This window comes from Triturus cristatus, chromosome 4_1, assembly GCF_964204655.1.
Source record: "Triturus cristatus chromosome 4_1, aTriCri1.1, whole genome shotgun sequence".
Lineage (NCBI taxonomy): Eukaryota > Metazoa > Chordata > Amphibia > Caudata > Salamandridae > Triturus > Triturus cristatus.
The window spans coordinates 648,181,184-648,201,603 of record NC_140585.1 but is presented as its reverse complement, the minus strand read 5'-3'; the positions used below and the strand labels follow the sequence as shown (position 1 = coordinate 648,201,603).

Here is a 20,420-nt window from a genome sequence, read left to right as displayed (position 1 = left end):
GAGTCTATGAGAAAGATAGGCCTAAAGCATGCTGGATCTGACCTATTTCCCTTTTTTAAAAACTGGGACTATTGTTGATTGGGACCAGGTTAGTGGAAGGGGATCAACAGCTGTAGCCTTTAGATGCAATGTCAGTAGTGGTGCCATAAATCTATGCAGTTTTTATAAAGGTCCCCTGGCACCCCGTCAGGCCCTAGTGCCTTGTTTGATGGTAATTGGGAGATAGCAGCTCTGACCTCGGTTAAGTTAAAAATAAAGGGGCAGATTTATGAGGCCCGTTGCGCCATCGGAACGTCACTTTTTGTGACGTTCCGTGGCGCAGAAGCCTGCATGACATTTATCAGGCAGCACTGAGCCACTTTTTTGGCTTAATGCTGCCTCATAAATATCAGTCCCTTTAACGCAGCGTTCTGCGTTAAAGGGGCGTGCAATGGGTGTTGCTGGGGGTGTTCCCAGCAACACCCATGGCCTTTTGACACTGCCCCAGATTTACGAGAAATCGTAAATCTGAGGCAGCGCCAAAAGCTTCCGCCTCCCCAGGGGAGGCGTAAGGGAGGCGCAACGCAGAGAAATATCTTTATTTCTCCTCGTTTTTCCTTTGTCTATGTGTGCTGCATTCTGCAGCACCCATACAAAGAGGAAAAACCTCTTGTGATTATTTTTGTACAGAAAGGTTTCCCTTCCTGTACAAAAATATTCATCTCCGCAACGCAGGCACCCTTGCACCATGGTGCAGAGGTGCCTGCGTTGGCGCAGGCAGCCCATTGTGCGCCGGCGCAGGGGAAAAGGACAGGAATGTGCCGCATTTTATAGATACGGCGCATCCCTGCCCTTTTATTTTGCCTTAGGGAAACACAGCAGGAAGGCCTGCTGTGCTTCCCTACGGCAAAACCTCATAAATCTGCCCCAAAGTGATCAATTATCTGGGGATCTTTTGATATCTCCGGCTCCTCATACAAACTATAAATGGCTGTGAAATGATCAACCCAGGCCTGAGAAGGAACAGTGCAGGCCTGTGTGGGGAGATGGTCATTACTAAAGAAAGGAGAAGTAATGATGCTCCAAAAAGCAGAGCTATTGCGTTGCCTGCTAGCAGTTAGTAACTTATCCCAGGACTCCTCTTTTAGATAAGCCTTGCGTTCCTTGCAAGCCATTCTGAACGCAGCTCTGGCTTCTTGACCTCTACTTGGCAACGTGGTTTCGTATGCCAAAGTTCCAGAGAACCTTGTTGTTTTTTGGAGCACTGACTATCAAACCATTTTTCTACATGTGATCCCCGAGGTGAGGCAGTTTTACAAAGTGTTGGACTTGGCCCTTTTTGGCTAAAGTTCCCTAAACATTTTGCCTTCCCCCTAGACCTTTTTTCTGACATGGTGTTGCCAACTTAGATGCTTTGGGCACTTTGCCACTACTGATCAGTGTCAAAGTGCAAGTGATCCCTGTGTAAAGTGTAATGGTAATTGGTTGTCCATGATTGGTATGTTTACCTTACTAGTAAAGTCCCTAGTAAATTGCACTATGTGTGCCAGGGCTGGTAATGCCAATGCTGCTAGTGGGCCTACAGCACTAATTATGCCACCCACACAAGTAGCCCTAAAGAGAGAACTCAGGCCTGCCACTGCAGTGCCTGCGTGCAGTTTGATAAACTGTCTTGTTGTCCTGACAGGTGCACCCACATGACAGGCCTTACCCTTCCCTTTCTATGCACATCAGATACCCCTATGGTAGGCCCAAGGTGCCCCCTGGGCAGGGTGCAGTGTCTGTGAAAGGTAGGGCATGTACTGAGGTGTGTACCATGTCCTAACAATGAAATACTCTCCATTTCGTTTTTCACTGTTGAAAGGCCATCTTGACCATAGGACAGAATGGGGAGGGTGTGTAATATGTTTTCAGCCTATCTTCCCATTGGCTTAAGATGGAGAGGTGAAGTTTAGTGTGCCCGAACTCACAATTTAATAACACATCTTTTTGTGAAGGTGGTTTTTGGAGTGTGTGTTTAGAAACCACACTTTTAGAAGTGGCTTTTTTTTGGTGTTCTAACAATTCTGTGTGTCTCTGCCTGGTTGTGGATTGACTGGCTGGATTTGAAAGCGATAGGATCTGGGGAATGTCTTGACCCAGGGGAGGAAGTGAGACAGCAACAGGCTGACCTGCATCTGGAGTGTAGGGGGAGGAGTAGCACCTGGAGGTGAAGAGGCCTGGGCTGCTGCCATAAAACAATGGCTCCCAGAACTGGTTTGAACAGGGGTCAGTGCTCCCCTGAACACAAAGATTTCAAAGACATTTAGGGGTATAGCTATGAGACGTGAAACCCCTGAATGTTGGAACTGATCAAGACTGAAAAAGATTGAAACTACTTTGTGGTCAAGAGGAACCTCTGCCAAGGAAGAAACAGCTGAAGAGACTGAAGGAAAGGACTGACCCTTGCTGTGTGTTCTGGGACTGGCCTGCAGTTTGCTGATTTAACCAAGGAGAGGCCAAGGGACTTTGCTGTGTGCTGTGTCCATCTGCTTGAAAGGACTTTGCTGTGTGCTGTGTCCTGAAGTAACTTGTCCCTAAGGGCCCGAGGAGAGCTGGCTCCCAGTTGTGGAAACTCAGGAACATAAAAGTTTCCAGAAGTGTCCCAGCAACGCTGTGAGCGTGTGCTTTTTGCAGCCTGAGACCTTCTTAAGGATTGCCCTGTGATTGTGGGCACCCGGAATCCAAGTGAGTCTCAGCGACGCTGTGGGCGTGTGCTTTGCGCAGTCTGAGACCTTCGTGAGGAGTGTGCTGTGATCATGTGCATCCGGAGTCCAAGGGAGTCTCAGCAACGCTGTGTGCGTGTGCTTTGTGCAGCCTGAGACCTTCATGAGGATTGCCCAGTGATTGTGCGCACCCGGAGCTTAAGTGAGTCTCAGCAACACTGTGTGCGTGTGCCCTGTTGCCGCCTGAGACCTTTGTGAGAAATTACCCCGTGACTGTGTGTCCCGGAGCAGTCTTGTTCTCTGAGTTGATCGACAGCATGACCAGAAGTGCTGTGATCGTCATTGCCATTGACCCGGAGAGGCATCCCTAGAGGAGCTGTGGGAATTCACCGCCGCCTGCCCGAGCCTGCCTTTGCCAAGGAGAGACCTCGAACCATCACAACGGGGGTCTGTGTTCCACTGCCCAAGATCAACGAAGTCGCACCAGAGGCCCAAGCCGCGAGGAGAGGAGAGTGAGATCGCACCCCCCAGGTAACGCTCAGCGAGCGTGCATGTGTCACCGCCTGGGGTGGGGTGAAGTCTCTGAGAGAAACGCTCTCGACCTTTCCCATCTTTGCAGCTCTAGCCTCCTCTCAAGTTAGTATCGCGGCCCGTACTTGCCACGGAGTGGCACTACCGGGGGAAGTGTGGAGCTGCACTTTGTTTTACACCGTACCCGTGTTGGGGCATATTTTGGCAGTAGCTGACCACAAGTCAGTACGACTGGCATAGAGTCTATCCAGAGCACTGCGATCAGTGCCGGAGTACATTATTGTTGGCCTTATAAACTGCCTGATTGTGACATTACGCATTGCATTATTTTTGCATTACAAACTGCCTGATTGTTGCATTACATATTGCATTATTTTTGCATTACGAACTGCCTGATTGTTGCATTACGCATTGCATTATTTTTGCATTATGAACTGCCTGATTGTTGCATTATGCATTGCAATTATTTTTGCATTACGAGCTGCCTGATTGTTGCATAACGAACTGCATTATTTTTACATTACGAAGTGCCTGATTCTTGCCTTACGAACTGCATAGCATTGCATTAAGACTACATTGGATCATTGAGAATTGCTCATTAATACTGCAAGATCCTACCAGAGCTTGCTGGCCTAATAACCAGCAAGGTGAAATATGTTGGATTCTTATCATGTGGTCTCATCGTATGTCTTTTTTATATAAACATTTAATTGTTTTTATGAAACTTGTGTGGAGTCCATTTGTCGTGTTACTATTGGGTTACTGAGAGCGTGGTTGCAAATACTTTACACATTTCCCTTGGAGATAAGCCTGGCTGCTCATGCCAAGCTACTGAGGGGGTGAGCAGGGGCTATCTGAGAAGGTGTTCTTCCTTTCCCTGACTTAGAAGCAAGGGTCTCTATTTGGACTAAGGAACCTACCTCAGCCAGCTAGAGACTCCCAGTTCTAACATTGGTGGCAGCGGTGGGATTTGAACGTGTATTTGCAAATTCACTCACAGTGATTGGTGTACATCACTAGTTTAGCGCAGATCACAACGCAACCACATATTATGTTTGGATTTTTGGTTCTATTTTTGAGCGACCTTTAAGCCACACATCATGTCTCAAAGAAGTCAGGAAGCCAGTGAGGCTGCAGAATTAGAGTTCGACATTGAGGTATTGCTTACCTACAAAGTTGATCAATTGAGGCTATTCTGCAGAGCTTTGGGATGTCCCATGAAAAGTTGAAACATGTAAGAAAATCAGTTTGACAGAAGGAGATCAATTTTTCAACAAACTCTACCGGAACAATATTAGCTCACCGTACACTTCGTCCTTGATCCGTCGGGGTGATGGGCTCTTTACATAGGAGTACTGATCCTAGTGGTTTATTATCCCATTAGAATAATGTTAATGGGTTATGATCACTCAGGTTATGACTTGTATTGTATTGTATTGTATTGTATAAATTCTTGTAACGCGTGAGTCTGCCACCCAACGGGTATCCTGGCGCTCTAAGACACAGCAACAAAGGACAATACAGAGACTGCTAGCCAGGAGTCAGAGTTTGTGCCATACTATTCCTGACAAAAGAGCCAGGTCTTTAGAAGCCTCCTAAAACCCAGCAATGTACTAGCCTGGCGCAGTTCTAGAGGCATCTGATTCCACAGACGAGCTGCCGTCGTGCTGAAAGCCCTACCTCCCATCCTAGCACGCTTTACTTTAGTAACAACTGCCAGACTCTGGCTAGCGGAGCGGAGGGACCTTGTTGGTTGGTACCAGGAGAAGCTATCTCGCAGAGGCAGCGGGCCAAGATTGTGTAAGGCCTTATAAACCATAACTAGCGACTTGAACTCAATCCTCCTCTTAACCGGGAGCCAATGGAGGTCCTTTAGTGCCAGCGTGACAGATGATTCACGCCGCCTTCTGAGAGCCAGTTTTGCTGCCATCGACTGAACTCTTTGTAATCCCTGTACAATAAAAAGGGGAGCACCCAAGTACAGAGAATTACAATAGTCCAGTCTACTCAGGATCACACTCTGGACCACCAGAGACCTAGTCTCATCTGGAAGGAGCGGGAGGATTTGGCGAAGAGCTCTCAGCAAAACGATACAGGAACCAATAGTTTTATTGGCCTGGGATTGCAACTGGAGGTCATTGTCCATCATAACCCCCAAGTTGCGGACTGATTTTACTGCAGTTATGGGAGGGTCCTCCGGCCATAGTCGAAACTCGGACAGAGGAAATTTTGAAATTTTAGCTGCGCCGCAGTGTAAGAGCTCCGTTTTCCCGGCATTCAACTGGAGCGAATTGAGCTTCAGCCAATCAGAGACCTTCCTCATGCAAACCTGGAACGAGTTTAAGGAGACTGCCTGCTCTCCTTCCAGGGGGAACATCAGTTGTATATCGTCCGCATAATTAACTACCTCGATCCCATGAGATTTTATCAGGGGGATCAGAGGTCCCAAGTATGCATTGAAGAGGATTGGGCTGATGGCTGAGCCCTGAGGTACTCCATGGTGAACCGGGAGCCAAGGAGAGACGAAAGGTGTCAGGGTCACTGCCTGTTGACGATTAGACAGATAGGACTTCAGCCATTTCAAAGCCCCGCCCGTAATCCCTAGTCCTTCCAGTCTTGCCAGTAGCACCGAGTGGCTAACCGTGTCGAAAGCGGCCGACATGACTTAGGACCTTAAAATGTAAGAGTGCAGGGAGAAAGCAACTAGAGAAAAGAATATAATCAATAACAGTGCAGTGTCCTTCCCCTTAAATGTGGATATTCTATCGTTTTGGAAATCCTGGATACTATCCATTAAATTCATTAAATTAAACTCAGAGGCAAAGCTATTTGCAGCATCACCTAGACGAGAGTGTTTGAAATGTACCTGGAATTCAAGAGAGCCCTTGGGTTCTGGATCCCTGGTCAATATAAATGAGTGACAGGGGTGCAGGTTCAATTTCCCGGCAACCATAATAAAAGTAAAAGGTGGTTTTGAGTGTCAAAAATCATCAATAAGTGCTTTAAGACTGCTGATTACCTCTGACTCATTTCTGGGTGTAACCACATTGTAAAACCTAATAAGAAGCAGTCTAAGCTTGTTGTGGAATATTAGGAGGGTGTCCTGAGAAGTCTTGGGGGACCATTAGGATGACGGGCGGATTGCCACCGCTGGGCCGGTGGTAGCCGCTGCTGGCCCGGTGGGGGCGATCCGCTGTTTACATTCCTCCAGGAAATGTACTTGTACAGCTATCTGTACAGATATTTGCATGACCAGTACTGTGTGCCCGCTTCTCAATTGACTAGTTTGCCACCATCTCCATAACAAATGGTGCTTAAAATAGTTTATTATTTAATTTATCATTAACATAACTCTAATAATAAATCTAGACCTTAAATAATTTAATTTTGTTAATTAAATTCTTACTTTAATTAAAATAAAATGAAATATTTATTACTAACCAAATCCTACCCTAAATACATTTCTGTTAAAACAAATTTTCAGGGCATAAACTTAATTGTAACTCTTCTTTAAGACTTAATTAATTCATAGTAGTTTTAATGAATTACATTTTCACATTCATCTTAATTTTTTTAATTACTACCTGACATTTGATTTTAACAGTAACTCCATCCCTAACCGTTGATTAATATTCCTTAATTTGCAGTATTAAAGTAATTACCATTAACCCAACCCTAATGTTATTCTTCTCCATAACTCAGATTTAATTTAAATTATTTCAGAATTCATTATACCTATTCTAAACTCTGTATTTATGCAATTTGTACTAAATTCATACATTTCTCTTGGGATTTGCAATGCATTAAAAATTAATTGATCTTTTCTCTCCTATTAATTACCTTATTTCATGTAGTGGTCATCCCTTTAGTCATTGACATCAGTCATTGGCTAATATGTGTCATATTGGTGACCATCTCTAATCTGCTTTTTCCACTTCCCTAAACGTGCAACCAATCAGAGCTGAAGGTGCATAATATGTGTCACCCCGCCACGGGCACCATCGTTCTTTGGGCTCAAAGTTTCATTGGCCAAATAGGGGCTTTTTGCTGAAGGGCCACTCGCACTCCCTCATTGCAGACCATTAGGCATGGCAATGACACGTTAACAATTGAGATAAGAGAGATAAGGCTGGTACGAGCCATAAGCTCTGCGTTCAGAAATGGCGCATCCTCAAGATGAAGCAAAGAGGAACAGACTACAACAATTAGAAATCTGAAAATATTCACCACAGTTTTATAAGGTATATACAAACATTTCAACAAATTACTGGCCAATTCTTATGTTTTTTTGCCTCAATAAAATGGCTGTGCATTGATACAAAACATATGTGTTATTTATCTCTTCCTATGTTCAGTTTGCGGTTTCTGTTCTTTGCTCCTCCCAAGGTTTGAGACAAGCAAATCAACCCAGCATGTACCCAGGTTGCCCACTATGTCCCTTTATATGCCTTTGACTCGCTGCAGCTGTCTGCCTATGGAACAGTTGGGAAGCCCTTATTGGCTCGCTCCTGCTTGGTTTATTTGGATGACTCTTTTTTCAACTTTTTCTGGTTGATCAACTTTGTTGCTGTGGGAGAATATGTGAGGTTATCAAAATGGCAGATGGACATCATGAAGCTGCATTGTCTGCACTAATATGACCCTATCAGTTAAAGCACGCCCATGATAAGCGAAATGGAGAGTCCCGGGAATACAGAAGAGTGGTGATGTGTGTAAAATAGGAATTAAATAAATTACCCAGGTTGAACAGTACTTGCATTGCTAGTCTAAACTGTATGGAAAGCCTCAATACCGGACGTAAAAGAGGCACAGTGCCGTAGCGGTGCTTAAAAATGTTCACCATTAGGTATCACTTTTCTCTCTCAATGTATGTAGGAGCTTCCGCAGACATTGGGACAAATCAAAGTATTTAAAGTTTATAATAAAAAGAAGCACTTTATATTACTATTTGTGTAAATTCTGTTTTTATGCATTATAGTGTCAACTTACAACAGCTCACTTACTGTAAAGTGGACACATTGCTGTATAGACTGCAATTTGGTTTCATAATTTTTCCACTGAAAAGATAATTTGTTTTATTTCAGCACCTTTCCATAGAGCAATAATATGTTTTTTCCTCTCTACAAGATGGCTGCCTTTTTTGTAGCTTTTGTGACGTACATGTTAGTAATGCAGAGTGACCACTGGGCTAAAGGCATCCGTTTCACATTCACAAGCAGCGACTTTCAATGCCTGACCCCAACATGGCTTCCACCGGTGACAGAAGTGGCAAGCACAGGAACCAGTGAAAAGCAAGAGGATGGGATGTAAGCCCCTTTTAAGATTTATATTGAATACAGTAGATTTCACAAGCACAGCGCAAGCACTGTGCAGGGTAAACCTAAAAAGGGCACTGAGCTTGGAGAATTGGATTTGTCAATCAAGTGTGTAATTTAAAAAATAGTGAAAAGGAAGACCAAACTTACCTTTCCTCTAAATGATGTATCGCAAGAAGAACACCTGCACTTAACAGGGACTGTTTGAGAGTCACCAAAATAGTAAATTCATGCTTATTTCGAAGCTTCTGAAATATTGCCTCTGCCGTTTCAGGTGTTGCCTTTATACTTCTCGAATTATCTAAAATGAAACAAAAAGATATGTGTTTTCATTTTGACGGAAGACAAGAGAAATTGTGAAGTAAATGACATTTACATCTGAAGAACTACATCGACTGTAGTACTTACAGTTGGTAGTATAAGATAAACACTAAGAGTCTCATTTCATGGGCTGCAGTATTTAGGGTATTAATACCGCACTCAGAATATACAAAAATATCAAGAGCAGGAGTATTTAACAGGTGCTAAATTACTTCCCCATTCCAAGTTGTGCACCTTGGGATGGAGGTACAGATGTAGAATATTGCACTTTTTCTCCAATTCTGAGCTGCACACAAGGCAAAATCTGTGCATGGAAAAAGTGTGATATTGCCACACCAGCAGTAATCCTGATGGTGTCACAATCTCCAATTTGCTCAAGAATCTGAATTTTTAGGACATTAGGCTTGGGAAGACGGTGAATGAGATATTGTCAATCACATTTTATGACAGCCTAGAGGAGTATTAGTCTTCCACCTCATACTATTGGCTGTTGTATCATTTGGCCTCTGTTGAGTGCTTGCTTTGGAATGCATTGTGACTTTTTCCATCTAAAAAGTACACTACATCACCACTCATTTTAGTCAGATTCAATTCTGCATTTCATACACATATTGTATACATATCACACTTGTTACTGCAGCTGGCACTATTAATAACTCCAGTAACAATGCCTATAACACCACCACAATGCTACCTCTACAACTTAAACCAAACCACCACTACCAATAACACCACTAATAACACCACCAATAACAACAGAAACACCAGAATACCACCACAAATATATCAAGTCCAAAGATCAATAATACAAACCCAACAATAGCATTACCATCAATACCATCATCAATACCATTACCAATACCACCATTGCTACCATCAATCGCAACACCTATAGCACATAACCACCCCTACCAATACCATCATCAACACTACTAATATTGCAATATCATCACTAACAATACCACCACCAGCAAGCACTGGCACAGATGACTGGTGCGGATTAATGTGCTACCCCATATGAACATCATTCTGTGTGCTTGTGTTTGCATTGTTGTCACATTAAACACAGACCTATTGGCTTTGTTAATTCTTGAAGGAACCAGCCCCTAGGTGTTACTCTGTTAGTTGTGCGCTAGCAAAGTCTGGGAGATTCTCTGGACACAAAGTCAAATTATTCAATGGTGACCGAGAGCACCTGCATAACACAATTAACAAATATTAATATATATAACAATAATATAATAAACATATATTGCCACTGTTAGGGGTAAGCAAAGTAGCAGATATTTGCTAATATATCAGAGTGGCGCAAACAGATGTAGCAGTGTTCACAAGTGCAAATCAGTTAAGTGCAGGCACAATTCAGCTCGTTGACAATGGTGAACAACCATGATTGACATCCTAATTCCATTGTGAGGACCTGCACAACACCCCAGGGCGAAAAAATTTGTTGCACCCGGAGAACAGGTAAGTTATCAATCTTAGTGCAAAACAGCAAACCTGGACATTAATTGCGAAACATGCCTTCTTAATTCATAAAGTCCCTTTTCTAATGTAAATACAAAGTCCCAGCCTGTGACCTCACATCGGACTACTGGCTCTCCATTTTTTTTTCTTTATTGAGTTTATTCATAAATATCAAGGCAATCAACAATACTGTGGTACACTCTTCAACGTTCATTACATGAAGAAATAATCATATAAAGTGAGATAGCCATCAGACAAATGGACAGTGTTAACATTGGGAAGGCTAATTAATTAACACAAAAAATAAATAATCTAGGAGCTTAATGTGCAATGATAAATATCAAATGTGATGCAGAAAAAGACGTATTTGAAATGTGCTGGTTTGAAATAGGCAGTCATAATTACCCCTGTAGGCCACAGAAAAGCTGTTAAGCAAGTTTTCTTCAACTAGAAGCAAACTTAATATTGCTGAAATATGCACAACTTGAATTAGGATCTTGACCTTAAATTGACATGCTTTTAAATGTTGTCATAACTGCAGAATGATCTGGTTTAACAAATGTATTATCTTACAAGCAACATTCTACTTTCTCATGTTTCATGTTTGATCAGACTCCTTTCCACTTTTCAAACAATGATGCTTGATTTGTAGTAAAAGGAATGCATTACCTAACAGCGATTTTATCTTTTAGTTAGTAGTTCATTGTTCTCACAGTGCAACAAAATTGAGGTTTAGAAGGTCGATCTGTGTTTAAAGGCCTATGGGAACCAAGTCTAATGTTTTCGGAATCTAATTACGCATGACTGTCTGTAGCTAACCTTGAGATAAATAGTACAAGACGCATGTATTTCCGTGGGAACGGAGGAGCTGAATCTGCTTACCGAAGAATGCAGCTATCCTATTGGTCCATGAAAGAAGAAGCCTGATACAATATTTTCGACATATTTTCTTGATTTTTATATTTAGTGTGTATTCCGAAGTAGATGCAACTCTTTTGCATTCTATCCAAGACTCCTGATGGTTGTGGCTGCTGCTGCTACTGTTTCCTCCTTTGCCTCACTTTGGTATTTGGCTTTCAGCAGATTGCTACTGCAACTGTATACAGATTTACCTAGATGTTTTGAGATTCGGATGAGTGTTATGATCTATTCTTCATGGGAAGTTCTTCTACTCTAATTTGGCTTTGAAGTTTTATGCTCCTCTGATCTCAATCTTTTCTTTGAAATTGGACTCTGCATGGGTTCTACAGATTTAAAATTCTGATCCTGATCTTAGGATAGGGAATTATTTATTTATGGAATGCACTTAATGCACTATATATTTGATGATTTGTTCTAACCATCCTTTTGATGAGATTTCTGTAAACTTATTTGATTTATGGCATAATCAAAATAAAAATGACAAAAAGAAAAGAATTTACTAACCTCTATATAACAAATAAAGGTTTTAGAAAATGATCACAGCTCCCATCATTGACTGAACTAAATTAATTGTTAATGTAATTTAAGTGTGTGCTGTCCAATTTGCTCCTTGACTCCTAATACAACATTCCAAGATCCATCAAGATAAAAAGGAATGATCGGGTGTGGAAAACGTGGCTCCACCCTGCAGGGGATGGTTTATTTGTGATAGTACTATAACTGAGTTTCAATTTTAGGGCCCAGTCCACGCTATCACCATCAACAAACATGTCTGCGCGTGGACAAATACAAGTGTGGTTATCTAGGGGAGCTGCTGTTCTACCACACTCATGTCGTAGTAGTCAGGTGACACCTGGCTCTCAATTTCATCAAGTGTTTCCTGGCTCTCAATTTGATTTTCTACTGCTCATATGATGATGATAAAGCATGTATACAGCACATGGCTACTGGAAAGCAACCCAGCGCTGGTAGTGTAACACAAAAGAACAGATGAAATAGGGATTCTTGGTTATAGTGAGAAATTCTGATAGAGCCAGGTTTAAAGCAATTTGTGAAAAGGGAGGTGTTGTTTAACTGAGCAAAGATGGAGGAGAAGGGTGTTCCAGAGCTTGGCAACACTATATGAGAAAGAATGGCCTCCATATCTTTCCCTTTTTAATCAAGGTACTATGGCCAAGAATAAATTGGCTGAGCGTAAGCTTTTTCTGGGATGATAGAAGGAGATCAAGGAACAGGTAATTGAGAGTCCTTTGTCCCAAAGTGTCTTGTGAGCAATACACTGAGATTTAAACTTTATTCTTTCAGCTTCAGGCAGCCAAAGTAAGTTGTTTAATGCTTGGCTGGCCGATTGTGTTCTGGGAATATTGAGCAGTAGCCGAGCTGTGCAGTTTTGTGTTATTTGCAAATTTCTCATAATGGTCTTTGGGGCCCCTAGATAGAGGGAGTTCCCATAGCCCAAGCAGGAAAGAACAAGGTTCTGGACCATCAGTCTCCTAGCAGTAAATGGTAGAAGAGGGAGAATTTTGAGAAGCATTCTAAGCATGCCGTAGCATGTAGCTGCCAACTTCACTGCTTGATGGTCAAGTTTAGGGGATTTATCTAGCCACATAGCAAGGCTTTCGATTGTGGATTTAGGAGAGGGAACAGGACCCAGGTAATTCGGACATTACAGTCCCAGCTCTGGGTTAAGGTTATTGCCCAGCAGCATCAGCTCAGTTTTATCTCCATTGAGCTTGAGACAAGAGTATTCCATTCAATGTTGCCACTTTTCCTAGACATAATTCAAGGGAGGAGGAAAAGGTGTCTGGTTGTGATTCAAGGAGAAAACCATCCTTTTGATGGGATTTCTGTAAACTTTCTTAATTGCTGCTACCTTCATTTCCATAACATAAGGAGCACCAAGGGTAGATATTCAAGAAAGAAGGAGAAGAGATGATTATGAAGTGATAATGGATACTACCTCCTAAGTCTTGTCGACAACTCACAAATGAAGTAAAGACCCTAAAGACTGAAGGGGAGAGGATGTAGCCTTATGGCTAGAGCGATCTACCTCGAAACTGGGGAACCGGGTTCGAGTCTTGGAAATGACGCTTAACATCCTTTGATTCTGGGCAATTCGTGTACTCTCCCCGTGCCTAACAAAAATGAATGTGTCCTTCTGCAACTAAACTGGTGCTCATGTAAAGCGCTCTGATGCCCTATGTCTCAAGTATTGTTTGCTCTATATAAAACTCTTAGAAAGTTTTTTTTTTAAAGACAGACTCCATTTTGAGCAGGCCAAGAATCCATTTTCTTCCTAATCATCTGCATGTCAACCTTTGACATAAATAACTTCTGTCCATATATTTCAAAGAACCTGTCAAACTGTCAAGTCATCTAAACTATGACATCAATAAGACACCTAATGGGACATGAATCTGGGATAAGTGCCTTATTATCTTTATTTCAAGGTCAACTAATGATAACAGCATGAACAATGTAGTCTGTTTTCAAGTATTTTTACCATTCTTGTTTATAATAATGAATCTAAGACTAGTATATTAATGCACACAGGTTATGTTAGGCATTCCTCCAAAATTCCCCATGTAAGATAAGATCAGTGATCAAAAGTATAAAAGGCGCACCATGTGGCCATTGGATTAGAGAGGTCCTTCACCCAGTTGTCGCACAAGATACTGCCAGAGATTCTGACAGGGATCGACAGATTGCTGTACTGCCACAACATACAGTCCTACGCTGAGAGCTGATACTGGGCCAAGTCTGAGAGGAGAGGATCTGAGCCCAGCTGATATTGGTTTTCTTTTAAGGCCACACTCTCTCCCAGCTACTGATAACTACAGCTTCTTGCTGTTAAAAGGTATGCAGTGCGCTGAATCCTAAGAACCCCTAGAGGATAGTTAAGCTGCTCCATTCTGTCATAGTATAGCACATAGAAGTATACTTTAGGATGCTAGATTGCCAAATTACACTTTGACTATGGTAGAAACATTCATATTCCTCTTGTTGGTAGTAACATGCATCAGTGCTGTTTTAATGATATTCTTTATTTTGCATGTGCAAATCAACAGGAGGAGACTGTTCAAATAAAACCCTTTTAAATATAAAGTACCTATTCTCTTAGTGCATAACGTTAGTGTTTTTATAGAAAACAAAATTGGTTTTGAATTACCACTGTGTCATTGAACCTTTTTTAGGGACTATTAGTAAAACAGAAGCACGGACAACACATCAAACATGTATTGAGTGAGATTGTGTGGGGCTACAACAACCTGTACTTTCACATCCAAGCATTGGTACTCTGAACTAAGTTGAGGCATCCGTGGGTAGGAGAACAAACCTGGTAGAGCAAAGCCAGAGTCTTAGTTTACACAACACAAATGTATCCTTGGGTCAAACCTGAATCAAGTGTTGATAAAATAACATGCATTCCTGTTATATAGTAAGACCCTCACCCACTCTATTTTAGTGGCATATTTAATCATCAGGTCTCATCCTCCTCCTTGGAAACCTAGGGGAGCTCGATCTCAGTGGAGGGAGTACTTTGATGGTTTGCTTCATGAGAAAGGGAAAGATAAAAATACCCAGGAGCTATTGTGGTATCCCTTTATTTTGGGTGCTCCTGGTAAGATTAAAAAACCAAAATATATCGACACTCACAGATATATTTCTCCTGGCATCCTTCTTTGCAATGGTTCAGCCGCTTCTTTTGGGCTCTATGGTTCCGCGTCATTCTTCAAGACTTATAATATGCCCTATTGTTTGGTTTTACTTCCCTGTCCCTACCAGTCCAGTGAATTTTGAATTTTGTAAAGCATGCAGGCTTATTTAGAGCGCCATGATTACATTTTATAGATCATTCAGGAGGAAGTGGTTGACTTGTCCATGAGTCACACATTCGTCCACAATACCACATCAACACAAAACATTTACCATCACAACTCCACAGTGCAGAATGATTTATAAAATTTTAACCCAGGTCACCAACAGGTGCTGTGTTTGTTCCAGGCGCATTAAGCCTTTGTGACAAGGAATACAGCAGGATTTGCAGGACCAGCGACTGGTGTAATCTCAGCCAAATGCCCAGGTCATGATCCATGTATAATAGGAAGCAGTCAAATACAAGCCTCTCTTGCACAGCCAGAATAAAAACAGCATGTTTCACAAGTAACAGAGATGATTAAAAATATGATGGGTTAAACATTACACTATTTTGTTAGCTGTCCTCGGAGTTCAGTGGCCCGATGGAATGTATCACACAATAGATAATGCTGTCAGAAAGGAACATTAAAGATATGGTACTTGCATTATTGATTGTGTAAAGTGAAGGTCTTAAAGCAATTTCAGTAGCAATACATTGTACATGGTCAGACATTTTGAAGCTTAGGCTCTCTGTCCTGAAATAGATTTATTTTTCCCTCAAAGATTCAGTCACCGTACCAGCCCTCCAAGTGCAAAGTCAGAGAGATTGCTAGGGTTCACAAGTTCATATCTTGGTGTATGGCCTACCCTGTCAGGGAGCTAGAGGCATTCTATACTTATATTGCTCTGAGGTGGAGGAAAATGTTAATATGGGCCTGCATTTTCCCCCAAATGAGGAACTCCAAATCCTTGTCAGACTGTTATGTAAACACAAAATATGGTCTTATTCAGTTCTAATCTCTTGTATAAAGTACTGGATAGCATAATCAACTTCAATTGTCTCTAACAGAGTCGATTCAGTCATGTTATGTTCTGTATTATTTGTCAAGCAGCTTTTACTTTCCGCCACTTTTTATGTGTTGGATTGTCAATCACCTCAGTGAATTAAATGGCTATAGCACTGGTTCACTGGGCCTCAGTTTTCCAAGTTGTGGGTGAATGGTGTTCTTTGTGTTGCCTGGACATAGAAGCATTAAATGAAGGGCCATAATTCTATTTACTGGAGTTAGCAAGGCAGGGATAGACCAGCTGCCTGTTGGTGGGATGCCAGTTCCATATGGTGGTCTCCATTAATATCGTTTACAGAGCAGCCAGTGGTGGCTCCTCGATGGAGTGCTGCGGGGCAGTGAGGCGGGGCGGGGGAGGGGCAGTGTGGAGGTGGTAAACTCCGGCATACGGCCCAACGGAGTTAAGTAAATAAATAAATTAAACTAATTACATTGCAAGCGCTGCATCGCCGACTGGTGTTGCAGCGCTTGCAATGTAATTAGTTTTATTTATTTATTTATTTATTTACTTAACTCCGTTCGGCCGAATGCCAGAGTTTACAACCCCCCACCTTGCCCCTACCCTGCCTCACCTCCCTCCCTCAAGGAGCCGCCACTGATAGCAGCATAGAAGACTTCAGAGGCTTCTTCCCACTAAGATAGTTCCATGCAAGGAAGGGTCGTGCTTGCTCCCGGGGGGGTTAGACATGCAGGCAGATGGTGGCAGGACATCTCATGAGCTCATGATCTTCAATCCAACTACAATTTAAGTAATAAACACAGCCATAGGATTCTTAGAACCAGCGCTTGTACCTGTTATTGATCGTTTGAGTGATTTTCTTGACAAAGGCATCAAACGTCTGCGTGACCTTGGGCATAAGAACCCAGCGTTAAAAAATATGTTATTGTGAAGGTTTACTCATCAAGAACAGCATTGCTAAAGTTAGATCTTTTATGATTAGCTTTATTTTGCTTTAATAGAAGCATTAGTCAGCTGATCATCACGATTTATCACTGAGCTTCTTTAACATCATTGTTTGCCTGCTATCAGCACTTCAGCTTTCATGCAGTGCTTAAGTTGTGAAAACAAAAAAGTGCAGGGACTCAGAATTTTTCTTGAGATCCCCTAACTGACAGAGCTAAATGACAGTATTGCTAAATACCAAAGATGTATCTTTCTTTCACAAAACTCTACTTTGTGTCTCTTTATCTCACTTTGATGTTTTTTTACATGCCTACTTTCCCCTCTGTCAATGTTTTCCTTCTTCCTCCTTTCTCTGTTTTCCTTTTTCTTTTGATGGAGCAGGTAGTGCAAAATTTTGTATACCTCCTCTATTTTGCATGAAAATAATAATTATATAATCCATTAACTATAATATTATTAAATGAGTATTGCATGTAAACTAATCAACATTATTAAAACTTGAACTACACGTGGGATTTGCATTTTGCACTGCTAAATAACCTTTATAACTAAAATCTGTACACATATTAACAATAGTGTATGTGGTAATAGAATACTGCATGATATATGTTGCTTTTGTGATGTTTGCGTTCCTGATTGGATCAAAAAGGTGAATATAATGGCTTTAAATGTCCCTATATGCTAGATAAATACAAGCACATAGAGGGATTAGCAAGGGGTTAACATTAGATCCACTATTTCTATGATTAATTACTCTTTTGTGTTTGTTTCGCTTAAGTTGGCATTTGGGCCTAAATCAAATATGGCCGCTGTCACCACACATCTAAGTGGCCCCTGTCTCATGAGGCACGGAGTGAGCTGCACATGTGCGAGAAATCTCCCAAACCTCGTAGCGACCTTTGCACAGCATGTACCAGGACAAGGCTATGAAACAGGACGTTTGCCAAGACAGGAGAACAATCAACCTTACAGTAAACCGGAACAAGCAGACTCTTTGCTGACCAATGACCTCACCCCTCGAACTGTACTGAAAATTGAGAAATATAAGTCGGACGATCTCGACCAGCCAATCACAACTGTTCTAAAATTTAAAATTGTATCTTCTTTGATTTGATTTTTTATAAAAAAGGGTAGTAGAATAGGGAAGGGGCAGATCTCTTTTCTTTTCATTCATCATTTTTCCACGTTCGTTGTGACGCCTTTTCTGAAGACCCAGATGCTGCCCGACCGCTTGATGACTGCGAACTTTTTCTAAATCCACCGGCTATGATAGATGCTTGCACGATTTCTGGTCCTTTGAGAAATTGGGACTGTAACGTGCTGAGCAAAGAACTTTGAGCTTTGGCCTGCTTTTTGGACAATTACGACAAAATTTGATTATGCAGAGCCAATGAATTAGAGGACTTCAAATAGCCAGATTAGGTAAATATGATGTTCCGCATTTACTTGAATTAATCTAGAAATTCTAAACTTTGACGAAATAAACGCAAATATAAGTCATTATGAAAATTTAGATAAACAAATATTGATTAACAAGAAATATGAGTTTGTGGTTTATTAAGAGAGATAAGGATTCTGAGTCTTAAAATGTGTTTTAGCTGGTTCTAAATCACCATCTACCAATCCAACTAAATTGGTCCATTGACCAAGTGGGTGGAGTGCCTTGATGTTTAGGATTAAGGATCTATAGGCGAAGGATGTTAATGTATATTTTGTAAAATTACTTTTCTCTCCATATAGGTTATAAGGTGTTCCCCCCCACATGTCCAGCGCTTGAATTATTCATCCCTCCTGTGTGTGCAGACTCGTGAACGAGACGTGTGAGTGTTGGTGTTATGAGCCCCACCAATGACTGCGTGTGTGAATGAGCTAGTGTGACTTCGGGTCTGCGACGCAGGGAGGATATTAGTACATGTTGTTCCCCATTTCCCGGACTTCTTGCGCTGGATCAGTTTTTCTGGTAGCAGTATGATGGTTTTATTGTTTTGGTATGGTGATTATTGCTTGTAAATTGCTTATTGCTTATTGATTGAGGGAAAGTATTAGTCTATGTATTAACACTCTATGTTGAGTCGCGTCGAGTTCTATGTTGTTTGACGGCTTGTGGGATGTAGGAAGTCAGAAGTTTGTAACTGTTCCGTAGTAGAGCAGAGGTAAGCGCTGCTCTCGGTAAAGACGGAATTGTTGTTGCCCTGTAGGTACACGGGGAAAACGTGTGACGATTGGAGTTGCACGACGCATTGTCTGGGTTCGATTCGGTAACATCGTCGTGTGTTGCCATGAGGGACATTTTCTGTATGAGAGAAATGTCTGGTAGCGAAGGTCACCTGTGAAATTTTGGTCTTAGGTACCAGGAGTCCAAAAGGCACTCTGATTACTCTTATCACTGGAAAAGTAATAGGTGTTCCCTAAGCTTGCTAGAAGGATAAAGTAGAGGGAAGTGCTACTTTATTAACAAGTGTAATAATTCTGTAGTAGGGCAGAGGTAAGCGGAAAGACAGAGTTCTGTGGGAATGTACTACATTTTCTGTGTGAAAATCCGTGAATGAAAAGGCATTCAGGTTAATTGCGAAACTCTGGTTTTATTTCTCAGGAGCATTAGGTCTCCAACTAGGTGTCTTAATTCTAGAGAAACAGTTAGCTAATGCTTGCAAGAAGGGTAAGGTAGAGGGATGTGCTACTTTATCAATGGAAGTAACGATTCCGTAGTTGGGCAGAGTTAAGCGCTGCTCTCAGGAAAGACGGAATTCTTGTACGAAAGGTCATTAACTATTCTTTTGTTAGCAAAACAGATAATGGTGGCATTTTTATGTTGTTACTAACAGATTTGTAAGTCAGAAGAACGTAAGAAAGTTTGCCGATAAATTTTGTAAAGGAGGGGTCAGCAGAAGCAGGAGTAGCGAGAAAAGCTGACATCAGAAAGACCGCGCTGGGATTAGCCAGTCAATAAGAAACGTAGATGCGCCTGATTGGTGCGTTATTGTGAGTCGCGCTGAGAGTGGAGAATCACAGGGTGACGTAGACGCTCCGGATTGGTGTGTTAGTGTGAGTCGCGCTGGGATTGGAGAATTACAGAAGTGACATAGACTCTCCGGATTGGTGCGTTAGTGTGAGTCGCGCTACGATTGGATAGACAACAGAATAGTCATAGGAGAAATCTAGCGATACACAGAAAAGACAAAATGATGTATTACGATCCACCAGAAAAGGAGAAAAAGTCCTGGTTTGGAAAAATCAAGGGTTTATTTAAGAAGGACAAACCGATTGTGACTAGGGAAGGACAATTGCTTCCCCCCACCAAAATCACCCGCATCCTTGATGGTTGCGAAATACGGATACCATACTTGTATTTGGTTGGACAATTGGGCAAAGTATACAAAAGATGATGGAGTTTTGGCATTTCCAGAACATGGTTCATTTAATTTAGCAGTTTTGAGAAATTTGAGAGAGAGAATGATGAATCTAGAACCGAGACCTAGACCAACACAGTTTGAAGCATTGACAGAATGGGAAGATGAGATGCATGAGAGAGAAAGGAAGAGGAGTGGCGGAAGGTATAAGTACATGTTTG

At 41.8% G+C, this 20,420-nt stretch overlaps 1 protein-coding gene across 3 annotated transcripts in view; it reads right to left on the bottom strand.

Moving 5' to 3' along the window:
• NELL2 (neural EGFL like 2) overlaps positions 1-20,420 on the bottom strand; it is a 1,146,830-nt gene that overhangs the window by 866,344 nt on the left and 260,066 nt on the right. For all 3 annotated transcript variants that reach the window (XM_085653041.1, XM_085653043.1, XM_085653042.1), the window contains exon 3: positions 8,681-8,831. In XM_085653041.1, the coding sequence (XP_085509167.1) occupies positions 8,681-8,831 (151 nt within the window). The remainder of the gene's footprint in view (positions 1-8,680; positions 8,832-20,420) is intronic.